Raw genomic sequence first — 21366 nt, 5'->3', positions numbered from 1 at the left:
CGTCACTTGGCAGGGATCGCTTGCTCTGGACTGGCTCTCTGCATTCTTGTTGGTCCCTTTGGCTTTTCTCTGTCCCGCCAGTTGTCCTCTCCCTGCAGTGTTCACCTCCAGACTGTCTGTGAGCCTCTCCCTTCCTTCTCTGAAGTCTCACGCACGCACGTGAAGCTCTTCTTTATAAGAATCTACTGAGAGCTTCATCTGAGGATGGGGTTAGTGGAGAGGGAGGTAGTAAAAAAAACAAACAAACTAGAATTTAAAACCAGAGATAACTACTCCTTAATGTGCATTGCTGTTCACAGAGGGACCCCATCTATCTTAACTCTGCGGGTGTTTCTCGTGTGGGTCACACTCAGACTTTCTTTCAAAGTCCCAGGACTCTGCTGTAAGCCCCCACACCTGCTCTGGCTTTCAAGCAATCCCTCCCCACAAAAAGAGGAAGCCAAACATTGTTTTACCTCCCAGAAACACCACTCTGTCCACCAGGAAGACAGCCCTTTACAGTGGTCTACAGAGCAACTCTGTGCCTCTGTCTTAATCCTTCCCTCCGCGGCCATGGGCTTCGCCTTTCCAAAACCCGAAAGGTTCATTTAAGTATTTTCCCAAACCTAAGTAACTGAATTCCCCCAAAGATAAATTCCACTGCTACCTTCGTATCACAGAAATGCCTTCACTTTGTCATGTTCTGCTCACAAGTAATGGGAGGCCAGGAATGATGTGAGGGCATATTATGTAGCAGCCCCTCTCATGGGGGCTGATACCAGAAGGATGAAGGAAATCTTCTGGAGGAAGAAGGAGCTCGATGGTGGGAGGCAGGCATATGGGGAAAGGCATTTCGTACACAGGGAATAGCACGTGCAAAATCCTCAAGTTTCCAGGAGGCACAACATTCAAAGAACAGCAAGGCAGGTACTGGTGAGGCATGGAGAAGGAAAGAGAGAAACGAATTAAGTCTGAGAGGTGGACAAGAGCCTTGAATGTCATAAAATTGATTTTGACCTTTATATTGAAAATCATTGAAAAATAACAAGCAAATAACAGCAATTTTATGAAGCACGCGTGTAGGCATATTTGTGAACGTATGTGTATAACGACAAAGTTTTCTTTATCAGCATCTGTGTGGAGAATGCCTTAGCTAATGATATCGGGGGCATATGCTAGATGTTAAATGAGCAGGAATAGTGGTATGTGTTATTAGACATCAAAAATTTCCTCCCAAAGCCCCAGGAAGAAGGAATACTGCAGCCCAGTCACAAATTATGTCCCCAAAGTGGGAGGCAAAATATAATACTGTAATAAATTATCTAACAGGTCTGTGTGATTATACACATTTCTGTAAAAGTTCCTGGTAGGATAATCTCATGGAGGGAAAGTTTCTCCCAAGATGACATCAAAGGCAGATATAGGGTAAAACTAATGAAACTTAAGCTTCAAAGCCCATCCTTTACGCAGGTCTCTTGGACTCTGGGCTCATAGTCATTTTATTTTATTTTACTTTTAAAAATTTTTTATTTTTATTTATTTATTTTTTTGATGTCAAGTTCGATGATTCATTAGTTGCATATAACACCCAGTGCACCATGCAATACGTGCCTTCCTCACTACCCATCATCGGCCTATCCCATTCCCCCACCCCCCTCCCCTCTGTAGCCCTCAGTTTGTTTCTCATAGTCCATAGTCTCTCACGCTTCATTCCCCCTTCTGATTTATTAAAGAAAGTTGTTCCTTGATCCACTTCTGTCTGGTATGGTACCCAGGCATTCATGGAGAAAATGAGATCTGAACTAGCCTTTGAAGGAAAATTAAGTTTTGTATATGCCAAGAGGAATGAGAGCTCATTTGGGGTGAGGAGGACCTTAGGGACAGGATATAGGGTGAACTGGGAGGCAGTGAGTTGATTAATCAATGGAATCGGATTCTCCAACTCATCGTCTAGGGTGTCCATAGGGCCATTGTGGAGTTATTTAGGTTCTTTGGGATATAAGAAATGAAGTACCTCTCAGGTTAGCTCAAGAAGGGGAGGTTTATTGTAATGGAATATTACAGACAGGAATATGTAGTCTGGGGTTGGAGGATAGAACAGGATCCAGAGACTCAACACGTGGAATAAACAGAATTTCACACTAGTTTCTGAACAACATTGGACCTAGCTATTTTCTACCTGCTTGTCTGTGTTTCCATTACCAACTGCCGAGTCTCTCTCTGCTGTCAATGTAAGTTCTTAACTTCATAATTTTTGCTTGCTTACAATATCTGCTTCTTTGTGGCTATGGTCCTGCTCTGGTCTTCATTTTCTTAACATTTCAAAATTCAGATTCTCTGAGAGGAAATGTCTGCCATGTCAGTTCACTGTTCCTTGACTAACAAGGTCATAGATCAATGGCTAGCCTATGGCGTGGGTTTGTATACCTTTTCCCATTGGGTGTGCCTGGAGTGTATAGAATCTTTATACAAAATATGGCAGCCCGGGCTGCCCTGTCAGCAGGGGTTGTGCAGAGGAATTTCCCTTACACGCATCTGTAGGCACGACTGCCATAATGAATGGCATGTTCAGTATAGCTGAAATAGTACTAGCTAATACTTCTTGAAAGTTTCCTCTTTGTCCCAGTGTCCGGTCCAATTCTAAGCACTTCCTATATATTAACAATCTTACATGGTAGTAACTGCCATCGTCCCCATTTAGCTGACGAGGATACTGATGCCAACCAGCTCAAGTTACTTGCTCAGGATCACACTGCCAGTAACCAGTGGAATCTGGATTCTAGCCAGGTAGGAGTTTTAAAGTCCACCGTATTCCGCAACATATGTGAGATTTTACCCGAGATTTTAGGAGGGCTGGTTTGTAACAGAGATTAGAGCCCGAGAAATCACTTAGGCGACTTACGTGGGTAGCAGAGATGCAGTGGGTGGACACCAAAGGAGGAACTAAAAAAATGCAGAATGGATAGGAGAGAGGGGACTTCTCAGACATGCACATGAAAACAAGAGTCACTTGGATTTGATGATAAGTTGGAACAGGGGTTTTGAAGTAAATATTCAAGGGGAACATTATACACGCCCTCCTAATGAAAACACAAGTTGGAGAATACATTTAAAATTTCTTAGCAGTGGAAAAACGACTGACTATTTGAAAGTATAGTATCTAAAGACTTTATCAGGTGCTGTGGGAGAAACTGTCTCTGCCTCTAGATATCCCCCACAGAAGGCTGCTTAGACTAGCTTATTGGGAAACTCTGGTTTTTCTAATTTAGGTCAGAATTTTGAAGGGAAAACTTGCCCCCCTTACTTTGTACATGGAACAAAGAAAATTTCTGGGTGAGCTATCCCTTCACTGTTGATATTCAAGCTTCTCAGAGCCCCGGGGGGAGGCAGACGGGAGGGCAAGTATGCGAGGCACTGTAATAGCTGTGGCAGAGGTGTGAACAATATCCCGTGACAGCCAGAGCCTAAAGCACCTGTTGCTGTCTGTGGGGTCTGCGTCACCCCTCTCAGCAGCCGATTTTGAACCTACACCCTTTCTTCCTGCAACAGGTTGCCGGCTACCCATCATCCGTTTGTAATTCCAAAAATTGCGTCCAGGTCTTAGGCTTCTTTGAGTGGCTAACAGTCCCGCCTTCCCAGTAGCTGCTCGGCTCTAGCCAATCTTAGGTCTTCTTGTCCACACCCTAAACCTCTTGATGAAAACACGAACCCCTCCTAAATCACTTTTATTTCCCTTCTCTTGAATTTTTAGGGTGTTTACCCTCTGTTTTATTGTGAGGAAAACAGTGTTAACTGTATTTAAGGTATATTCTCTTCAGAAAATATTTTAATGTTTTAAAAATGAGAAAAGATAGAACACCTTCAAAAGACCTGGTTAAAGCAAAGTATTAGAGGCCACCTAGCCTCGTTACAGTGTCATTTCTGTTAGTCAGGGAGGCTGTGAAAACCCCGAAGATGAAGTTCTACCGAGGAGAAGGTTGTAAGACATTGCAGCCATCAGTGTCGTCCCAGCTGCTCGGAATCTCATAGAGAGGGGTCTGTCTCCTTTGTTCCTCTGAGAAAAGAGCAGAAAAAGAAGGAAAGTTTTGAAGAGTAAGAAGGGAGAACTGTTTCTTCTTGGTAGTGTGAAATAGCAGGATGCGGGGTAGACATAGCGAAGACCAGCATGTGTGTAATGATCATACATGATGCGCCAGCTGTATGCATTTCCTTAGAATTTTGCTGAAGGGGCTGTATCTATCTTTATTTCTTATACAAAATAATTCAGTACTTGATTTTTTTTAATCAGAGAGCAATATTTTTACAGCCAGGTAAGGAATTAAGAGCCAAAGGTCTAGTTTCCAGTCCTGGTTCTAGGTCTACACTTGAGCAAGTCACTTTACGGAGCTTTAATTTTTTTTCACTTATGAAAGGGAAATAATATCAACCTACTTAGAGACACTCTATGTAAATCATTCATTTTAACATCAAATAGTAATTAAGCTGCATTGTGGAAGCCTCTGGTCTAGTCACTGCAGGGGCATCTATTAAACAGAAGCTGATAAAAATCTCAGTCGTAGTGGGGCTCATTGATTAGTATAATGGGCCAGACAGGCTTGCTTTCTGCTTGGTTGCTTGGTTGCTTGCTCTCCCCTTCCCTTCCCTTCCCTTCCCTTCCCTTCCCTTCCCTTCCCTTCCCTTCCCTTCCCTTCCCTTCCCTTCCCTTCCTTTCCCTTCCCTTCCCTTCCTCCTTTCTTTCTTGCTTTCTTGCTTTTTTAAACAGTTATTTGCTGAATAGCTATTATATACTATAGGGGTATTTATAAGTAGATCAAATCTGCAAATTAATTATTGGGATTCATGATGGAACAGAAACAAGGAAGCTGAAATTTTGGTGGGACTTTGCTGCAAACCTTCTCTGTGACTATAAGAAGTAATATTAGCTCATATCCTTAGCCGTACATTAGAGAGTTGGACTGTGTGATCTCTTTAGCTTTAAAATGTGCAGTTTATTCCCACAGGGATGACCACTATGGTGACCAAGAACTCTCTCGGTATCAGGATATGTGTTGCAAATTCCAACAAATAAGATGATGGCAAAAGACATTTTGCCATCATCTTATTTGCTGGACTGTGATTATATGCCATTTTCTGTCATTTTCTTGTTATTTCAATAGATTCCCCGCTATGTTATACCAAGATAGGAATCAAGAAGTGCATAATACATATTATTGTCTGGATCCGGTAAAACTCATTTGATATCAGAAGCCTAGATTTGCATTTCAACATTCTAAAATTATCTCTATTTTCCCCTCTCAAGTAGGTAAAATTCTGTCCCTATTGACTTATGTGTTTTACTTATTACTTTGACCAATGACTCCCTTTTTATATATCATAAAAATAGAAAATTTGGAAAAAAATGAATTTAGTTCATCCCCCATCAGAATAATTTATTCATTCTAGATTAATGAAGTTTTATTATATTTATATAAGAAGAGAAGGACAATCTTATAAATAATAGATCTTAATATACATTACAAGTGTATCTAGCCCAAATATTACAGTACCAGAGACGACAATAAATACTACAAGTTTCCAGGACACTAGTTTTACTGTCATGGGAGTGGGAGACAGGGAGGCAGTATGGATTGTAGTTAGCATGTATTCTGGAACCTGACTCCCTGCATTTGAATCCAAACTCTGCCCCATGCTGCTGGGTGACCCTGAACAAGTTACTTAACCTCTCTGTGTCTCAGTTTTCTCATTTGTCAAGAGAAGATGATAATAGTGCCAACTTCAAAGAATAAAATTCATTAATATTTGTAAAATGTTTAGAACAGTGCCTGAAAAATGGAAAGTACTTTATAATTTGGGGCTATTATATAGGAGAGAGTTGAACGGAGAGGAAGTAGGAGTAGCAGATGTAGTGCATAGAGAAGCTGGGGTTAAAAAGGCAGGTGAGAAACTGGATCGCACGCACAGGAAGGGGAAAAGGTCAGGCAGTCAAGCACAGGTGTGTCTGTGTCTTTTATTTCTCAGGCTAAGGGAAGTCTATGAATATTTGAAGGTGAATGGAACAAAGCCAGTGAACAGAAAGATGGAAGAAGGGAGGGATGGCTGTGCGGGTGGGATGATCTGTAACAAGGACACAGGTAATTAGAGGTGATAGGAGGTAAGCACTTTTCGAACAGTTTTCTGTGTCCCTCAGAAAGCCAGCCAGCCAGGCTTTATAAAATGTTATGGATCTGGCATTAAAATTCTGAGGAAAACAGTGCAGACTCCCATACCCCTCAGCTGTTCAGGATTAGGCAGTGGATGGGGAGATTTAGTGAGCTAATGTGGGGTGAGTGTCTCATCAGAGGACACGCTCATGATATGCTAAAGAGGAACTGCAGCCCTGGAGTTCAGCTGGGTTAGTCTGGAAGGAGCCTCACAGACAGAGGCAGGCTGGCTCCGGGAACACAGGCCAAACCACAGAGGGCCCCACGGCTGCCCACAAGCCGTGGCAGTAGATGAAACAACGAGGCTGTGTTCAGGGGTCTGTGGGGTGGCCACTTACACATCAATGCTTTTAGCACAATTTCCACAGGAAAATAATGTGGCCCAAAGAGGCAAATTCAAATTGAAGATCACGCACAGACACACACACACAGAGTCTTTTCTATCTTAACTGGAATCTTTAAAAGATATGCTGTAATATGGCTTAGAAAACATAAAGTTGCTTTAACCGAAATCTTTGGGCTCTCATATCCAGAGAGGACCAGCGTCGTTAGCAGGTGGGGTATCAGGCATATTTGGTAATTTGGGAAGAACACACAGAGCTATGAGCTTCGCTGAAACAAGAGGAAGAGGACTTGTCTTGAGCAGGAAAATCCTTTTTTTAATTAATTTTTAAATTTTTTGACATTTTCCTGAATTAATTAATTAGCTAATTAATCAATTATGTTCAGTTAGCCAGCAGGAACGGCTTGGGCAGCATAAAGGACACCATCTTCGTGGTGACGAGGGGCAGAATGTGTAAGGGAGGCACATCGGGGGCTGTTCATCCTACACTCTCAGGAAGACCCATACTTGAGTGTGGATGACAACCAGCGTATGAAAGGGTAAAGCATTAAAAAAGTTTGGCATTGCCTGATGTCGAGTGCGTTCTATATAGGGTTTTGACCCTTTCTCTCTTCCACCCAAGCTAATTCTTTTTTTTAAATATCCCTTCTCGATATAGATGAAAAGTTTCGTCCCTAGCTAAAGAGATCCTAGGCATCAGTAGCAGGAGTGAAGATTATTTTCAACAGGACATCCTTTCCAGAGTTCTCCAACCTAGGCACAGAGCAGCCTCCTCCATTCCCACCAGCTAAACTTAACTTGCTAAATAGGTGGCTGGTAGTGTATCCCGCACAACTGGAGTCCGACCCAGACCCCCTCAGATACCGTAGAGCGGCTCTGTGTGCCCATTCCCACCTTCTGCTTGTTTCGCTGCTATCTGCTCACACTATGACCTTGAGAGGCTCACACAAGGGCAGAGCCAGAAGGGCCTAGGAGTTTTGTTCCCCCCAAAGGAGCAATGACTGATGGATGTGGGAGTAGAGAAGCCCACACCCCTTGTTTATAAGTGAAACAAACTTTGACATATAATTTATACTCCAGAGTTTCCCAAAGGTTCAGACAGAGGCTGGAATCACTTAAAATTTCACTCCTGCTGGGCTTCTCCTTCTGTGTCCTACTTTCCCACTTCCTTACTCATTTTTGTTTTTTGTTTTTTGGGTTTTTTTTTTTTTTGGAGCACATTCTTAATAAGTCACTTGCATACAAATCTTTGTCTTAGGTTCTACTCTGGGAGTACTCAGCCTAAGACAGACCTCACTTATTCATTCAGTCGGTCAGTCAGTCATTCAAAATTGTGCACTGAGTGCCTAAGTGCTTTCTTCCCAGTCCTGGGAAGAAGAGCAATATATAGTTAGTTAAAATGTAACAATAGATATGCTCAAGGGAAATGTGGGGGAATATAGAAACTACCCATTTCTAAGCCAAGGAAAACTTTTAATATATGAACATATTATCACACTTGAAAAAGTGACATACATATAGTAGGTTCTTGTGGGTGCTGAAAATTGAATCAGTTCTTATCTCATAATGTTGACCATTAAGGAGAGCCAGTCATTTACTTGGAAATCAACTTATTCACAAACATTTATTGGGCTCCTACTGCAAATTAGAGTTTGAGAAACTGATGGACTAAGTATAATTTGAATAATGCATACAATGTTATAGTAATACAATAAAAAATACTTTCCCAAGAAAATGAAAGGCTGGGTCTTGGAGGATAAGCAGAATGAATTCTGGACAGAGTAGAGAGAGGCATTTTAGAAAGGCAAGAGCAAACTCTGCAGTAATCAGGTGTGAAAAAGCATTGGCAGGTCTCAGAGTGCATAGTTTAGGGACTGAAGCAAGGCCCAAGAAGGAGAGAGGCAGGAGATGAGAGATTAACTTGGAGATACAGGTTGGAGCCACTCAGCTGTGGCTTTGGTACTCCAGGACTTTATCCTGTAGCAATGAGGAACATTCAAAGATATTTAGGATTGCCAAGGTTTGCCTTAGAAATAATATGAGGGGCACCTGGGTGGCTCAATCGGTTAAGTGTGGGACTCGATTTTAGCTTAGGTCATGATCTCGGGGTTTTGGGGTGGAGCCTTGTGTTGGACTCCCACTCACTGTGGAGTCTGCTTGAGATTCTCTCTCTCTCCCTCTGCCTCTGCCCCTTCACCTGCTTGCATGTTCTTGATCTCTGTCTCTCAATTAAAAAAAAAAGAAAAAAGAAAAAAAAAAAAGAAAGAATATGAAAGATGTATTCAAGAGGAGAAAGACTTGGGTCAGAACATTAATTAGTTAAAATTGTTCCTAGGTTAAATCATAAATAATTTCCAATATTCAACCATTGCTGATCCAACAAAAATGTCAGTTTCATATAGTTCAAACTGATTGGCTAGCCAGGAAGAACAGGGGTGAGAAGCCTAACAATAACACAAAGACTGCAGGGAAGGCATAAAATAAAAGAGACACATAGGAGAGAAAATTGGCATGAAATGAACGCTCCACCAGCAGTGGGGCCAGAGTTCGCTGCAGAATATTAGGTGTGACAGTAAAGCAGACTTTCCTGAGAATGATGGAGTGAATCAAGGAGTGTTTGTCAGGAAAATAGGGCCCATTGGAGGAGCGGTTTAGAGGGTGCAATAGGGAACCGTACCATGCTTCCCAACTCTCGGCTCCGTCCCATGTTACCTTGCAGTGCCTCATTTCCTCAGTTCTGTCTTTTTAAAGATTTTACTTTTAAGTAATCTCTACACCCAATTGTGAGGCTCAAATTTACAGCCCTGAGATTAGGAGTCACATGCTCCATTGACTAAGCCGGCCAGGCGCCCCTTCAGTTCCTTCTTTTTCTGCTACTTGACTTTGGACAGACATATGATAACCAGATTCTTACAGTTATATCTGCCCCTCAAGTTAAGCCAACAGATAATGCAACCCCACGTGCTTCGTTAAAGCACGCCTGCAAACAATAAGCTAAGTAGCGTGATGGCAGGAAGAGGAAAACCCAGCGGTGCTCTAGTGCAGCTAACCCAATCTAACCAGATTTTTCCTTACCAGGGGCACGCAGGGCATTCTGAAAGTCTCGGAGAAGAGAAAATCCTGGGTTTTTTTTTCCCCTACTCTGACCTCAACTCTGACCACTCTTCCAGAGCCACAATATTTCTTTTTTTTTAAATTTAAATTCAATTAGCCAACATACAGTACATCATTAGTTTCAGACGTAGTGCTCAATATTTCTATTAAAAGCGCCACTGAACTTCTTCTGTTTGTGCTGAAACAGATATCGGCCAAAGAGTAATTGGTGCTGCAAAGAAGACATGCCATTTCATTGTCCTTCAAATGACACTGCTTTCCTAAAACAGAAATTATCTATTTGCTTAACGCAGGAATTGGAGACCTACACGTCTGTCTGGACAGCTTATATCATTTATGCCACTTGAAATGGGCATGGGCCTGCTGTTGAAAATGATCTTAACTAACGTTTGAGAAAAAAAAAATACTCTCGGTATCCAATAAAAAAGACTGATGAAGGAAAAAGTGACTTTCATTTCTTTCTGCTTTTTCTTGTAACACTTTTTTGTGAGAATTTAATTTCATTTTGCTACTTCTTATAAGAGAATTAGTGAGAAATGTATACAGAAGAAATATTTTTTCCTAGTATTTTTATTGGATCCAATGAATTTAAGCTATTATTTGGAGAATATTGTTCAGGTATGGGCCTCAGACAATTACACAGCATTGTTCATTTGTGCCACAGATACTGACTGTCCATGACCTATGTGCCAGGCACCGTGACAGCTGCCGGAGACAGAGTGGTGGGCAAAACTAGGCATGCTCCCTGAGCTCATGAAACTTGTAGTCTAGAGATAACAACAAATATTAAACAAATAATCACAAAAATAACTTTGTTTCCAAACCACAATGAGCTCCTGAAAAGAAAATAGTAGGTATCATAGTGGGGGACCAGTCCTAGTCAACAGGATATTCTCTGAAGAAGTGATATTCCAAGTTGAGACCTGACGGACAAGTAGGCATCAGCCAGGTGATGAGGGAATTGGAAGAGAACTCTAGGCAGAGGAAGCTTCAAGTGCAAAGGCCCTGAGGCAGGAAGAAGGATGATACTGTTCATGATGTGCATAGATGGCTAGTGTGGCCTGAGCAAACAAAGCCGGAGTGGCAGCAGAGGCTAGATCAAACAGAACCTTTGAGGTCATGTTAAGAATTCTGGTCTTTATCCTAAGAGCAACAGAAAGTCACTGAAAGCTAAAAAGTGGTAGAATTGGATTTACCTACACCAATCATTTAAAGCCAGTAAGTTTTTATTCAGTATTTAACAAGTGCTGTGATAACTGCTCTAGGCATTTAGAAGTCCTATTAGGCGTGGTCTCTACCCTTATGTAATATCTGGTGTGAAATTGTAAGAGGAAATAGAGGGTGGGTCGGAGCTTGGAGGCAGAAATGAGATAGTCCTGGGAAGATAAGATCTAACACATCTTTATTTAGCTGGCTATGGCCAATGCAAGTTGATGTATAGAGTTTTGGTTCTGCTTTTCTTTAAAAATGTTCAAGGAAGAGTCATCTAACAAAAGGAGTCCTCATCAATAATCTGTCCACTGAAACCCTCTGTCTGTTCACAGATCAGGCACCACACAAACAGCTATGCCTCCAGCTCCACCTCCTTACCCCAGCAGTGCTCCTCAACCTTGATGTGGAGTGACCAGTTGGAAAGGTGAGATTTAGAAGCTGTCCAGATTGACAGCATAGCCTTCCCCCATCTCTGTTCTGATCTGCCTTCATGCTACAAGGATGGAATATCTCTAAGAACTTACGTGCAAATTCGGCACACAGGACCAGGTTCCTTCGAGGAGTTGTCTTCACACTTCACTTAGATTTCCTCCAACTAAGATTCTCAGGCTGGCTCCAGGCTGATCTTACGACCAGTCAGTTCTCATGCAGTAAAAGAAGCTGCAAGTCACTGATTTTTCATACAAAGAACAGTGTCCAGGAGTATTTTAAGGCTAAGCTACCCTGTTTTGATTTGACATCAGAACTCAGCGTACTCCTCACACGGTCAGCACACTCTTGCTTGCCCTTTGCCTGGACCTGCTTTGTAGAAAACGGGTACTTCCATGCAGGGACACTCCAGATAGCAGAACATGATGCCGAACATGATGTGTAGTCGGTCGTATTAAATTTCAAGCATTAGCTTCCTGCCTCAAACACCTTATTTCAGTATTTCTGTTACTGACTGTAGGGTTAAAGGGTCGTCTGCATATTACTGCACTGTGTAATCTTTTTTGCTTTAATGAAAGAAGGTGAGACGTTTTCAGTATTTTTTTTCAAACATAGCACCCTTGGCTTTTCAGACAAGTTGAACTCTCCATTGTAATGGACAGTCAGCGTGTTCATTGTACTTCATTCCCTGGGTGAGGCCGGGCACGGTGACTCTGCTAGTCCGTGGAAGGTGTTAAGACGGATGTGGACATTTCAGCAGCTCAATGTCTTTGGCCATTTATTCTCCCATGACTGAAGTAACTGAAAGATAATCACTTCCGTTCCTCAGGGGAAGATCAAAATGTGTTTTTCAATAGAGATACAGTGTGCAACAATGTCTACAGGATACCAATAAGCTGGTTGATTCTGGAACATAGCTTAAAAGTCACGGGGCCAATAAAATTTTTATTCAACTCACCTTTACGGTCTTACATCTTTCCCTTAAATATCTGCATGTAATACACCTATTCTGGGCACTTTTTTTTTTTTTTTTTTTTTTTGCTGTAAACACAGATTTCCTTGGAAAACAAATGAAGGGAAGTGAAGGGAAGCACCCAATCCCCATTTCTTTATTGGGAGGCTCACTCTAATTTCATTTGTAATTTTTTAAAATAAATCCTTTTGTCCTTTCCCTTCATTATGAAAATAAGCCAGGCTCTCTATAGAAACTTTGCAAAAGAAAGAAAATTAGAAAGAAAAGAAGCTTCCTAAATTTTACTTCCACTACTCAAGAAAAACTTGTCATTATTTTAGTAAATTTCTTTTTCATCTTTTTCGCTGGCACTTTCCTTGATTTTGTTTTACATGCTTAGGATAATATTATATGTGCATTATTGTATCTTGTTTTTATCTAATTTAACATAAAATAAACATTCCCCAAACTATTTACAAATTATTTAAAAAGTAATTTTAATATTTGTATAAGACTCTATTAAAAGGATACATTATAGTTTACTAATCATAATTTGTGTTCAAGTTTGGCACCACAGTGAATGGAAATATATTGTTACCTAAAGACAGAAATGCAGTTAAAAAATATTTGTGATTTTTTTATCTTAAGTTTACTTCTTTAAGAAATAAATAATATGTAAATTTTTAATATTCTTCAAAGATGCATATAGTGTGACTGCTTTCCAGGAAACTATAGAGATTGAAAATTTCATTAGCAATGTTGGAAAATTTCTGCTTTGCTTCATCCTAACCAGCACTGTATATTTTTTTTAACACACACACACACACACACACACACACACACACACACACACTTCATTGGTTTGATGGGAGAAAAATTGTATTTCATAGTTATTTCAATTTGCTTTCTTCCTTTTATCTCTCGAGGGTATAGTTATGCAGTGATTGGGGCTTGTTTTTATGGCAAGTTTATTTGACCATTCAATGTGTCTACAACTGATACAGCATCATGATTTGATTATTCTACTGGACTACAAACTTGGAAACCAGAAAAATTACTCATAAGAAAGCATATACTTAGCATAATTAAATAATCCAGAAGCTTTAGTGATCCAAATCCCAGAGTTACTTAAATTGCTTTTATTTACAAAACCATATGTGTAATTACTTCAAACAAGAATGTTTCGATGTCTAAGACATATGTATTTCTCACTTACACCTTCTCCTCACACCATACAAAAAAAGTACCCCTACCCATGCTTATTACATCTTTCTCTCTCTATTCTAACAGATGATGAAAGAACGGAGCTGACTTTTTATTGAAATTCCTGCTTCCCTGAGTTTGTGTATTTCTTCCTACCTGAGAAGGAGAATTTATGTTTGATTTGGATTGTTTCTTCATTTTCATGTTTTTAAAAAATTTAATGTTTTTTCTTGCCAGTAATACCCACTGAAACCAGGTTTATTATAATTTGTGCCTCTGAGTATTAAATTGGCTCCTGGGATTGGGTTTTGAGTACATATCTAAGAAGTTGGGCATGATTTCACAGATAATGAATGACTGGTGAAAAAGTGAGAAAAAAAACCCCATTTTCCAGGAGTTTTCCCCCAACTTCCAACCTTTGCCTGAATCTTAACCAATCTTAACCATAATCATTTTATGGTAGTTTTGATTTTATAATATGAGTTTGAAAAAATTAGTATAAGTTTGCAATAGTGAAAAGTCAACATTTTGAGAGCAAGAATTCAATTAATAGGGCATAAACTTTAATGAGACAGAAGAGGGTGCCAGATGGAGGCAGGAGGGCACCATGACAAAAGATATCTATGCTAAATGTGCGATGAATGTATTGGAGATGTTGTGTCCCTCTGGGCTAAGCTTGGAACTAAACATCTTTATGTCTATATTCTGGTTATGTGTCACTGGGTAACTCCACATTCAACATAAGTGTTATTCGTCTTTGAAGACCGAAAGAAGTGGATGCAGCTAAGGGCTTTCCTGAAGTGTCACAGGAGACAGTACTGAGGCTAAATGATTCACGGTGGTGGTAGAGCAATAAAAAATCCAGGCACAGCCCTCTGATTTACCACTCTCCACTCAGGATTTCTTAAAAATTTCTTCCCTGGTGTCATACAAAAAGGCAAAATTAGTAAGTGACATAGTTATTCAATATCAAGTTTCGTTACTTTTTATGAAATAAAGGAATCTATTTTGTCTGAATTGAAATGAGACATTCTATGAACTTTTAACAAATACTTTTGAGTCATTGGATATCTTTCAGCTCATGTCCTTACCCGTTTGTAAATTCAACCAATCTTTCTTTCTCTTGCCTTTCTTCCCACCCCTGCACCTTCCTCCTTCCTTTTCCTCTCCTCATTCACTTAACTCAACACATATTTATTGAGTGTCCTTCCTTAAGCACTGTACCAAGGGCCATGCTGTCACCTACAAGGATATCTTAGGAAGACATGATAATAGGGTATCAGTAGTTTTGCCATAGGAGCCTGCACTGACTCCATTGTCATCTCTGTCAACTAGATTAAACCAAAATAGTGAGTCATTCCTTTAAATAGTTGAACCAGTTGTGGATTAGCTGTAAACCACAATTATTTTCACTCAAACTTGTATTTTAAATGGCTTTATGTAACTCACACCGCGATGATGCTGCACACAATCCCTTTATTCATATTTAAATTCAATGAATTTTATTGAGCAAGTGGAATTTGCCAACAATCGTAAGAATGCCAATGCTTCTGTTACTGCTATCTGCCCATCATCCATCTACATGGGGGTCTAGTTGTCATATATTTTTTATTTTATTTTTACAAAAGAGAACCAAGGCTACAGAGGGCTTGCCCAATGTCACATGGCTAATATAAGTAGGAATTCAGATCCAGCATAAGTTCGTTGATTCCAGGTTTATTGTTCTTCCTATAGTACGGTGGGGATGTGAGGTCTGTTTCAGTGATATTGCATTTATAAGACAATGTAATGGAGTAATAGAAGCATGGGTTTTAAAATGAAACTTGGATTTAAATCTGGCTGTGCCACTCACTAGCTCCGTGACCTTGAGAAATTTAATTAATTTCATTGAATCTCAATGAATGAATCTATAAACTAAAGATAATAATACTTACCTGTATGTTTATTGTGCTAATGTATGTAAAGTGAGTCTAACATAGTAGATATACTCAATAAGTATTAACTGCAATTAATTCTTCATCCAGACGTATCTCCAGCTATATAATATGAGTTCTCCATTTCAACTATAAACTGGCTTCCTGATTGTGCAGGTTTACATGTCATGGACAGAATCAACTTCAAATCTCTTGATGCTATTCCTGTTTATAATACTTCATGATTATTTTTCCCCATGCAAAACCTACCCATCTCCCACATGTGCAAATTTCACCTTGTCCTTGGGTCTTGAACAAGTAAACTATCTTTTTTCTCTTCTTACCTCTATGCCACTCCGAAGGTACACAGTGCTCATTGCGATAATTATTGTGTTATTCTTCAAATATTTTCATTATGTATGTCTTCTTCCCTTAGCAAAAACTCTATTTCATGGTGGACAGGACCCTTTTCTTATATTTTCTTTATAAGTCTCTTAGCACTAGTGCAGTATTTGATACCAAGGAAGCCAAGGAAGATGCTCCTTATTTGGTAAATTCTCAACAGAGGTAACATTTATATATAATATTAGCAGTTGCCAATTTAAATGAATGTGCTAGAAAGCCCTTCATTTCCATGTTGTTATTCAACTTGGGAGATTTTATGTCAAACGTTCCTGATTTAAAAATGCTAATCCAGACAGAATAATCACCTGCAGGTTTGAAAAATAATGGCTATTTGGTAAAGATATTTCTCACGCAATAAGGAATGATCTTTGTCCAATTAGTTTGAAATCTGATGGAAGATGATATATGTCACTATAAAATATTTCTGATGCTTTCAGTTTTAACCCACAGAAATGTATCCATTCCATACAAAATCCACTCAAAATAATAAGTGCTGTAACATATGTTCTCAAATATTCTGGATCATGATTCATCAACACACTGATTTTTAACAAGTGCTTTCATCTTCATCTTTTAAATTATCTTCCATAAACATGGATTCTCATAATTTATGTAATGAGGTTACATTGAGAATAGAACTAGCTCTCAAAATAAAATAAATTTCTCCCAAAAAGAGGTACATGTGGAGAAATGGGGCTTGATCTACAGTTTTATTCTAATTATAGCGCCTACTGTAAAGCTCTATGAAATACATATGCAAAAAAATCCGTGATATTAATATGCCTTGCAGCTGAGGTGTATAGACCTGGTTCCTGACTACATATAATATATTCTGTGTAATTTTAGACCTGTGACTTTTGTGTTGGAAGAATGAACTCCTGCCTACTCCCACCTCCGTCCTGTTGCAGATTTCATACAGCACCACCGCAAGCCAGTGTGAAACAAACAAACAAACAAACAAACAAAAACAAACACCCAGCTATGCTGCTCCCAGGAGAGGTTGGGCCGGGGTATCGCAAGAAGGAATGGCACATTAAGGAATGGCATACAGGGAATATTATGTTTAGAAGATTAGGCTTCCATGAGAAGCTACATTTATCCAAATTCTCCCAAGGACGGAGGAGAAAATTAGAGTCATTATCTTTTATATGTAAATGTGTATATAACCTATAAGTGGACTTTGGCCCATGAAGTATATGAAAATTCAGACAGAGTTGAATTATTCCACATTTGCACTGTCTACAAGAATGAGTTTGAAAAATTAAATAAATAATAAAACCCAGGTTATAAAGGAACATATAAACTATTTAAGAAAACATTTTTTTCCAACATCTTCAGTAGTTGGACGCACACTCAAAAGAAACCTATTGTTAAGGTAATTATCCAGGTACCCTAAGGATCTGTATAAGATATACCTTGCTTGATATACTTTTAGTAATTATGAATACTTAAATGTTTAATTGCTATCTTAAAAATATTTGTGCTCATATTTTTCATTAATCCAGGCTTTTACTGAATATTTTGTTAATTCAAAATATCTCTAAGCTAATCCCATGGATAAAAGTGTTTCTCCATTTCATTCTAGGGCTTTATTTTTTTATTATCTGAAGTGCATTTTTATGTAAAAATAATTTGTACAAAATGTATTTTTAAGAGCTTTTATAGTTTGTTTTAACAAAATTCTCAACCATATTGTAAGCTCCTTGTGGGCAGGACCCATGTTTTATGTATCTCTTGTACCTACAGAGCCTAGAAGAGTACTAAGCTCACAGAAATTACTCAATAAAAACTTGACAGAGAGGCTAAGTGGTCAGACTGCAATCTGTGTGAGCAATGCTTAAGACAACTAGGGACGCACACTATGGGTAAGGGTGGAAAATTGTTTCTCTATTTACTTTTCCTCTTTGATATCATGCCATTTAAAAAAAATTAATTCCAGTATAGTGAACATACAGTGTTATATTAGTTTCAGGGGTACAATGTAGTGATTCAGCAATTCTGTACATTACTCGGTGCTCATCGTAAGTGTACTCTAATCCCCTTCACCTGTTTCACCCGTCCCCCCACCTCTCCCTCTGGTAACCACCAGTTTGTTCTCTATAGTTAAGAGTCTGTGTTATGCCATTTTGTCTAGACTTTCAATTTGAGTGGCACAAGGGAGTCTTTTTTATACTTCTTGAAGAAAATAACTATAAATATTTATTGAGTATGGGATGATTACACACCCAGAAAACACAATGCCATTAAAAATACAAGATTAAGCCAACCAGAGACTACTAAGAGAAATGCAGGGATAAAGCAGAGGGATGTAAATTTGTTACAAGCTTGAACAAAGTTTGATTCAGTAACATGTGCTCCAGAAATACTTGCTGATTGCTGCGGTGGTGGCAGTGGGTGTGCTGCTGGTGCTGAGGGAATGTCATACTAAGAGAATAAGCAGGGAACGGGGAAAAGATAATATATTCTTAATAAGACTTTGGAACAAATGAAAACAAACAATTGAGGTAACCTCTTTTCTGTATATCTAGCCATTCTTCAAGTTCTATTAAATCTACAAGTATTTCTTAATTCTGTCTATCTATCTTCACTGCCGTGGTCTAAATCTGGTCTCCATCCTTTCCCATCTGAATTACCCCAGTAAACTTGCATCCTACATCTGGTCTTGGACCCTTCAATTATCCTTCACATCTGCTGCCACTGTGATATTTTGCTATTAAGATGAAAATCTGTTCATGGTATTTTCTTTCTTAACATCCTTAATATTTTCCTATGGCCTTCAGGATAAAGTTAAAACAACTTAGTCTGTAGGGCTTTCTACAATCTAGTCTCCACTGAGCTTCTGGTGTCCCCTTCCACGGCTGCCTTGTTTTCCAGCAAGGCCCACAGCCATCCCATGCCTTTGTGCTTCCCACGTGTTGTTCCTTCTATGCTGGATACTCCCTTCTCTTTTTTATGTGATTAAACCTAACTCATCTCTCATGAGTTTCAGCTCAAGTATCACATCTTTCAAGAAATCTTCATGATAAAACATCCATCTGTGCTGTAATTTGTTGGCTGATTTACCCATTTTCTTTGCATGGCCAAGGCAGGGATAATGTTTCTCATCTCTGTGTCTGTTGTGTGACATAGACTTGGCATTCAACAAGTCCTTGCTGGTGAAAGAAAGAACAGAAAGAAGATGTGCAACAATGAGCTATGAGTTTGAGCAAAAGCAATAATTCAGGATAATTCAAGACCCAAACTGTCCATATGTTACTTAAAGCAGGCAGTTAGCCACACTTTCTGAATAACCATTCAAACCTTGGCTTTCCAGTCACAGAACTAGTTTTATATTTACATTTGGCGTTGGCAGAGATTCTGTGGAGGTTACAGACAAAGCTGAAAAAGAGTGCCACAATCTTATCTCACTTGGCAAAAGTTTAAATGGAATCTTAGAAACTCAAGGAGAAAAAACAAACTGAAATATTGCTCTCCAACCTGATCGAGCATTTCTTCAAAGGCAGACTAGTGTAGTCTTATAGAGGCAGCTGAGGATTTAAAGTTGGACAGTACCAGGTTTGAATCCTGACTGACACTAGGTAATCGTGCGACCTTGAAGATTCTATATTTAATCTTCCTTAGCCTCAGTTTCATTATTTGTAAAACAGAGTAAGTAACACCAATCTTGTAGGGTTGCTGAAAAGATTAGAGATGACATGTGTGAGGCCATTATTCTTAAGACCTCTGCAAGTTCCCAGAAGTAAAAGACAGCCCAAAGAAAGCCATTTACAGGATACCTCAATTTTGAGTAAGCGGCTGGAATTTGGATCTGAGAGAGGAATCATGTGAGCGCAAAAGCAGCGCATAGGCATAATAGGGCCCCCCCAAATTTTGCTATAAGCCCTTTGCAAATGTCCAATTGTACTTTAAAGAGTTAACTAGAATTACCAGCTGCTGAACCAATGGGATTTCCTCTGCAGCTGCCAGCAAGACTATTCCTGCAAAAAATGAGAAGGTGGTTTTGAAATAAAACTCACACATAAGTACTCCTCTCATTAAAGAGGAAATAGCCTGAGCCTAGAGCCCCCATTAATATTCAGAGCAAGATGTGGATTATGGGATAGTAAGGAGCATAAGAGAAGTAGCAGAGTTGCCAGTAAAGGCTACATCATCTGGGCCTATTTCAGTTGGTGTCTGGACTGCATCATGGTACCACAGCCAGTTGGTATTAAGAAAGACTGCCTCCCGGGCCACCTGTTCATGAAATAAGGAGTGAGGTCCCTATAGGGCAAATAGATTAGGGTTACAGAACCCAGTTGTACTCCTCTTAACTCATCACACAATTACTGCCATGTTGCAAACCCCCCCATTGATATCACATGGGGAAATGATAGGTGCTGTAAGTGAACCCAGAGATTTGGTGTAGCATTTCCCAAACTTAACTAATTATACTGATCATCTGAAGTTTGTTAAACAGAAAATCCAGGTCCTTTCTCTGGAGGTTATGAGTCAGAAAGTCTGGCATGGGACATATGGTTTTGTATTTTTTAAAATAAGCTCCTCCGGATGAGTCTCTTCATTAGACAGGCTTGACAACATTGATATAGTCCAACGGTTCGGTTCTCAAAGTATTATCCTCAGACCAGCAGCAGTAGTATCACCTGGGAATTTATTAGAAATGGAAATTCTTCGGTCCCATTCAGATCTACTGAATTGGAAACTCTGGGGCTGGAACCCAGAGATGTGTTTTAGAAGCCCTCCAGCTGATTCTCACACACGTGAAAGTTCGAGAACTACATATATCAAATGTGGCCCAGAGAGTTGGAAGCTGGGGGTGTAGTGGTAGTAGGAAATATGTCTAGTCCAAATTTTTCTAGGACTTGGAAAGTCATGGTTTCAGTTCAGGTGCTGACTGCTGGTAGTGCCTTGATATTACTACCCCCTTTTTCTATTTTCTGAGCAGTAGTTTGTTTTTGTGGATCTCATTTGGTTTCCCAAATGCCGAAAGCCATGTCCCCCTCTCCTTCCTGATAGCAAAGGTACTTCGTTATTTATTTTCTTACTTGAAATCCTTCTGTTGCTTAGCTCCCACCTTAAAGACATTGGTTGAATGCCCAGTTGACTCTATTTATGATTGATGCTCGTAGTTCTATCAAAATGTTTTTCACTATTAGTATGTACCCACCGAGCTACTACAATATTTTTAAAGGAAAAAGTATAAGACGAAGACAAACTGTCTTGCTCTCCTTCTAAGTTTCACTATTTTTCATCCTTTGGAAGGCCGATGCAATGCTTAGAGATATTGTCCATTTTAAAAATAGCCATCATTTTGAAGGATAACTCCTGAGATCACTGCTAACATGGAAATATTCTCATTTAATATACAGAAGCAGGAATAAAAAAAAAGAGAGAGAGAGAATCACTAACGAGCCAGTGAGACTATTTGCTGGCAGAGCAGTGAATGAGATGTATTAGTTTGCTAGGCTTCCATATCAAAGAGCCACTGACTAGGGGGCTTAAACAACAGACATTTATTTCTTGTAGTTTTGGAGACTGGAAGTTCAACATCAAGGAGTTGGTAGGGTTACTTCCTTCCATGAGCTTCAGGGAGAATCTGTTCCATGCTACTCTCTTAGT

General features: G+C 39.5%; 1 protein-coding gene across 6 annotated transcripts in view; it reads left to right on the top strand.

Moving 5' to 3' along the window:
• Positions 1-17552, top strand: part of PTGER3 (prostaglandin E receptor 3) — an 81725-nt gene extending 64173 nt beyond the window's left edge. For 3 of the 6 annotated variants that reach the window (XR_006780436.2, XM_045802024.2, XM_045802023.2), the window contains 2 exons: positions 11181-11272; positions 13520-17552. Coding sequence is in view for 5 of the 6 variants with exons in the window: in XM_045802024.2 (XP_045657980.1) it covers positions 11181-11272; positions 13520-13523 (96 nt within the window). In the remaining variant the exon portion in view is untranslated. Of the gene's footprint in view, positions 1-11180; positions 11277-11909; positions 12843-13519 lie in introns of those variants that run through there. The other 3 variants (XM_087866000.1, XM_087866001.1, XM_087865999.1) reach the window with 3 other exon arrangements.
• Positions 17553-21366: the final 3814 nt, after the last annotated feature.

The sequence above is a fragment of the Ursus americanus genome, chromosome 12, assembly GCF_024610735.1.
Source record: "Ursus americanus isolate L20-20 chromosome 12, mUrsAme1.1.p, whole genome shotgun sequence".
In the NCBI taxonomy this organism is placed as follows: domain Eukaryota; kingdom Metazoa; phylum Chordata; class Mammalia; order Carnivora; family Ursidae; genus Ursus; species Ursus americanus.
The sequence above is the reverse complement of the archived record's forward strand: the minus strand, read 5'-3'. Positions and strand labels throughout refer to the sequence as shown.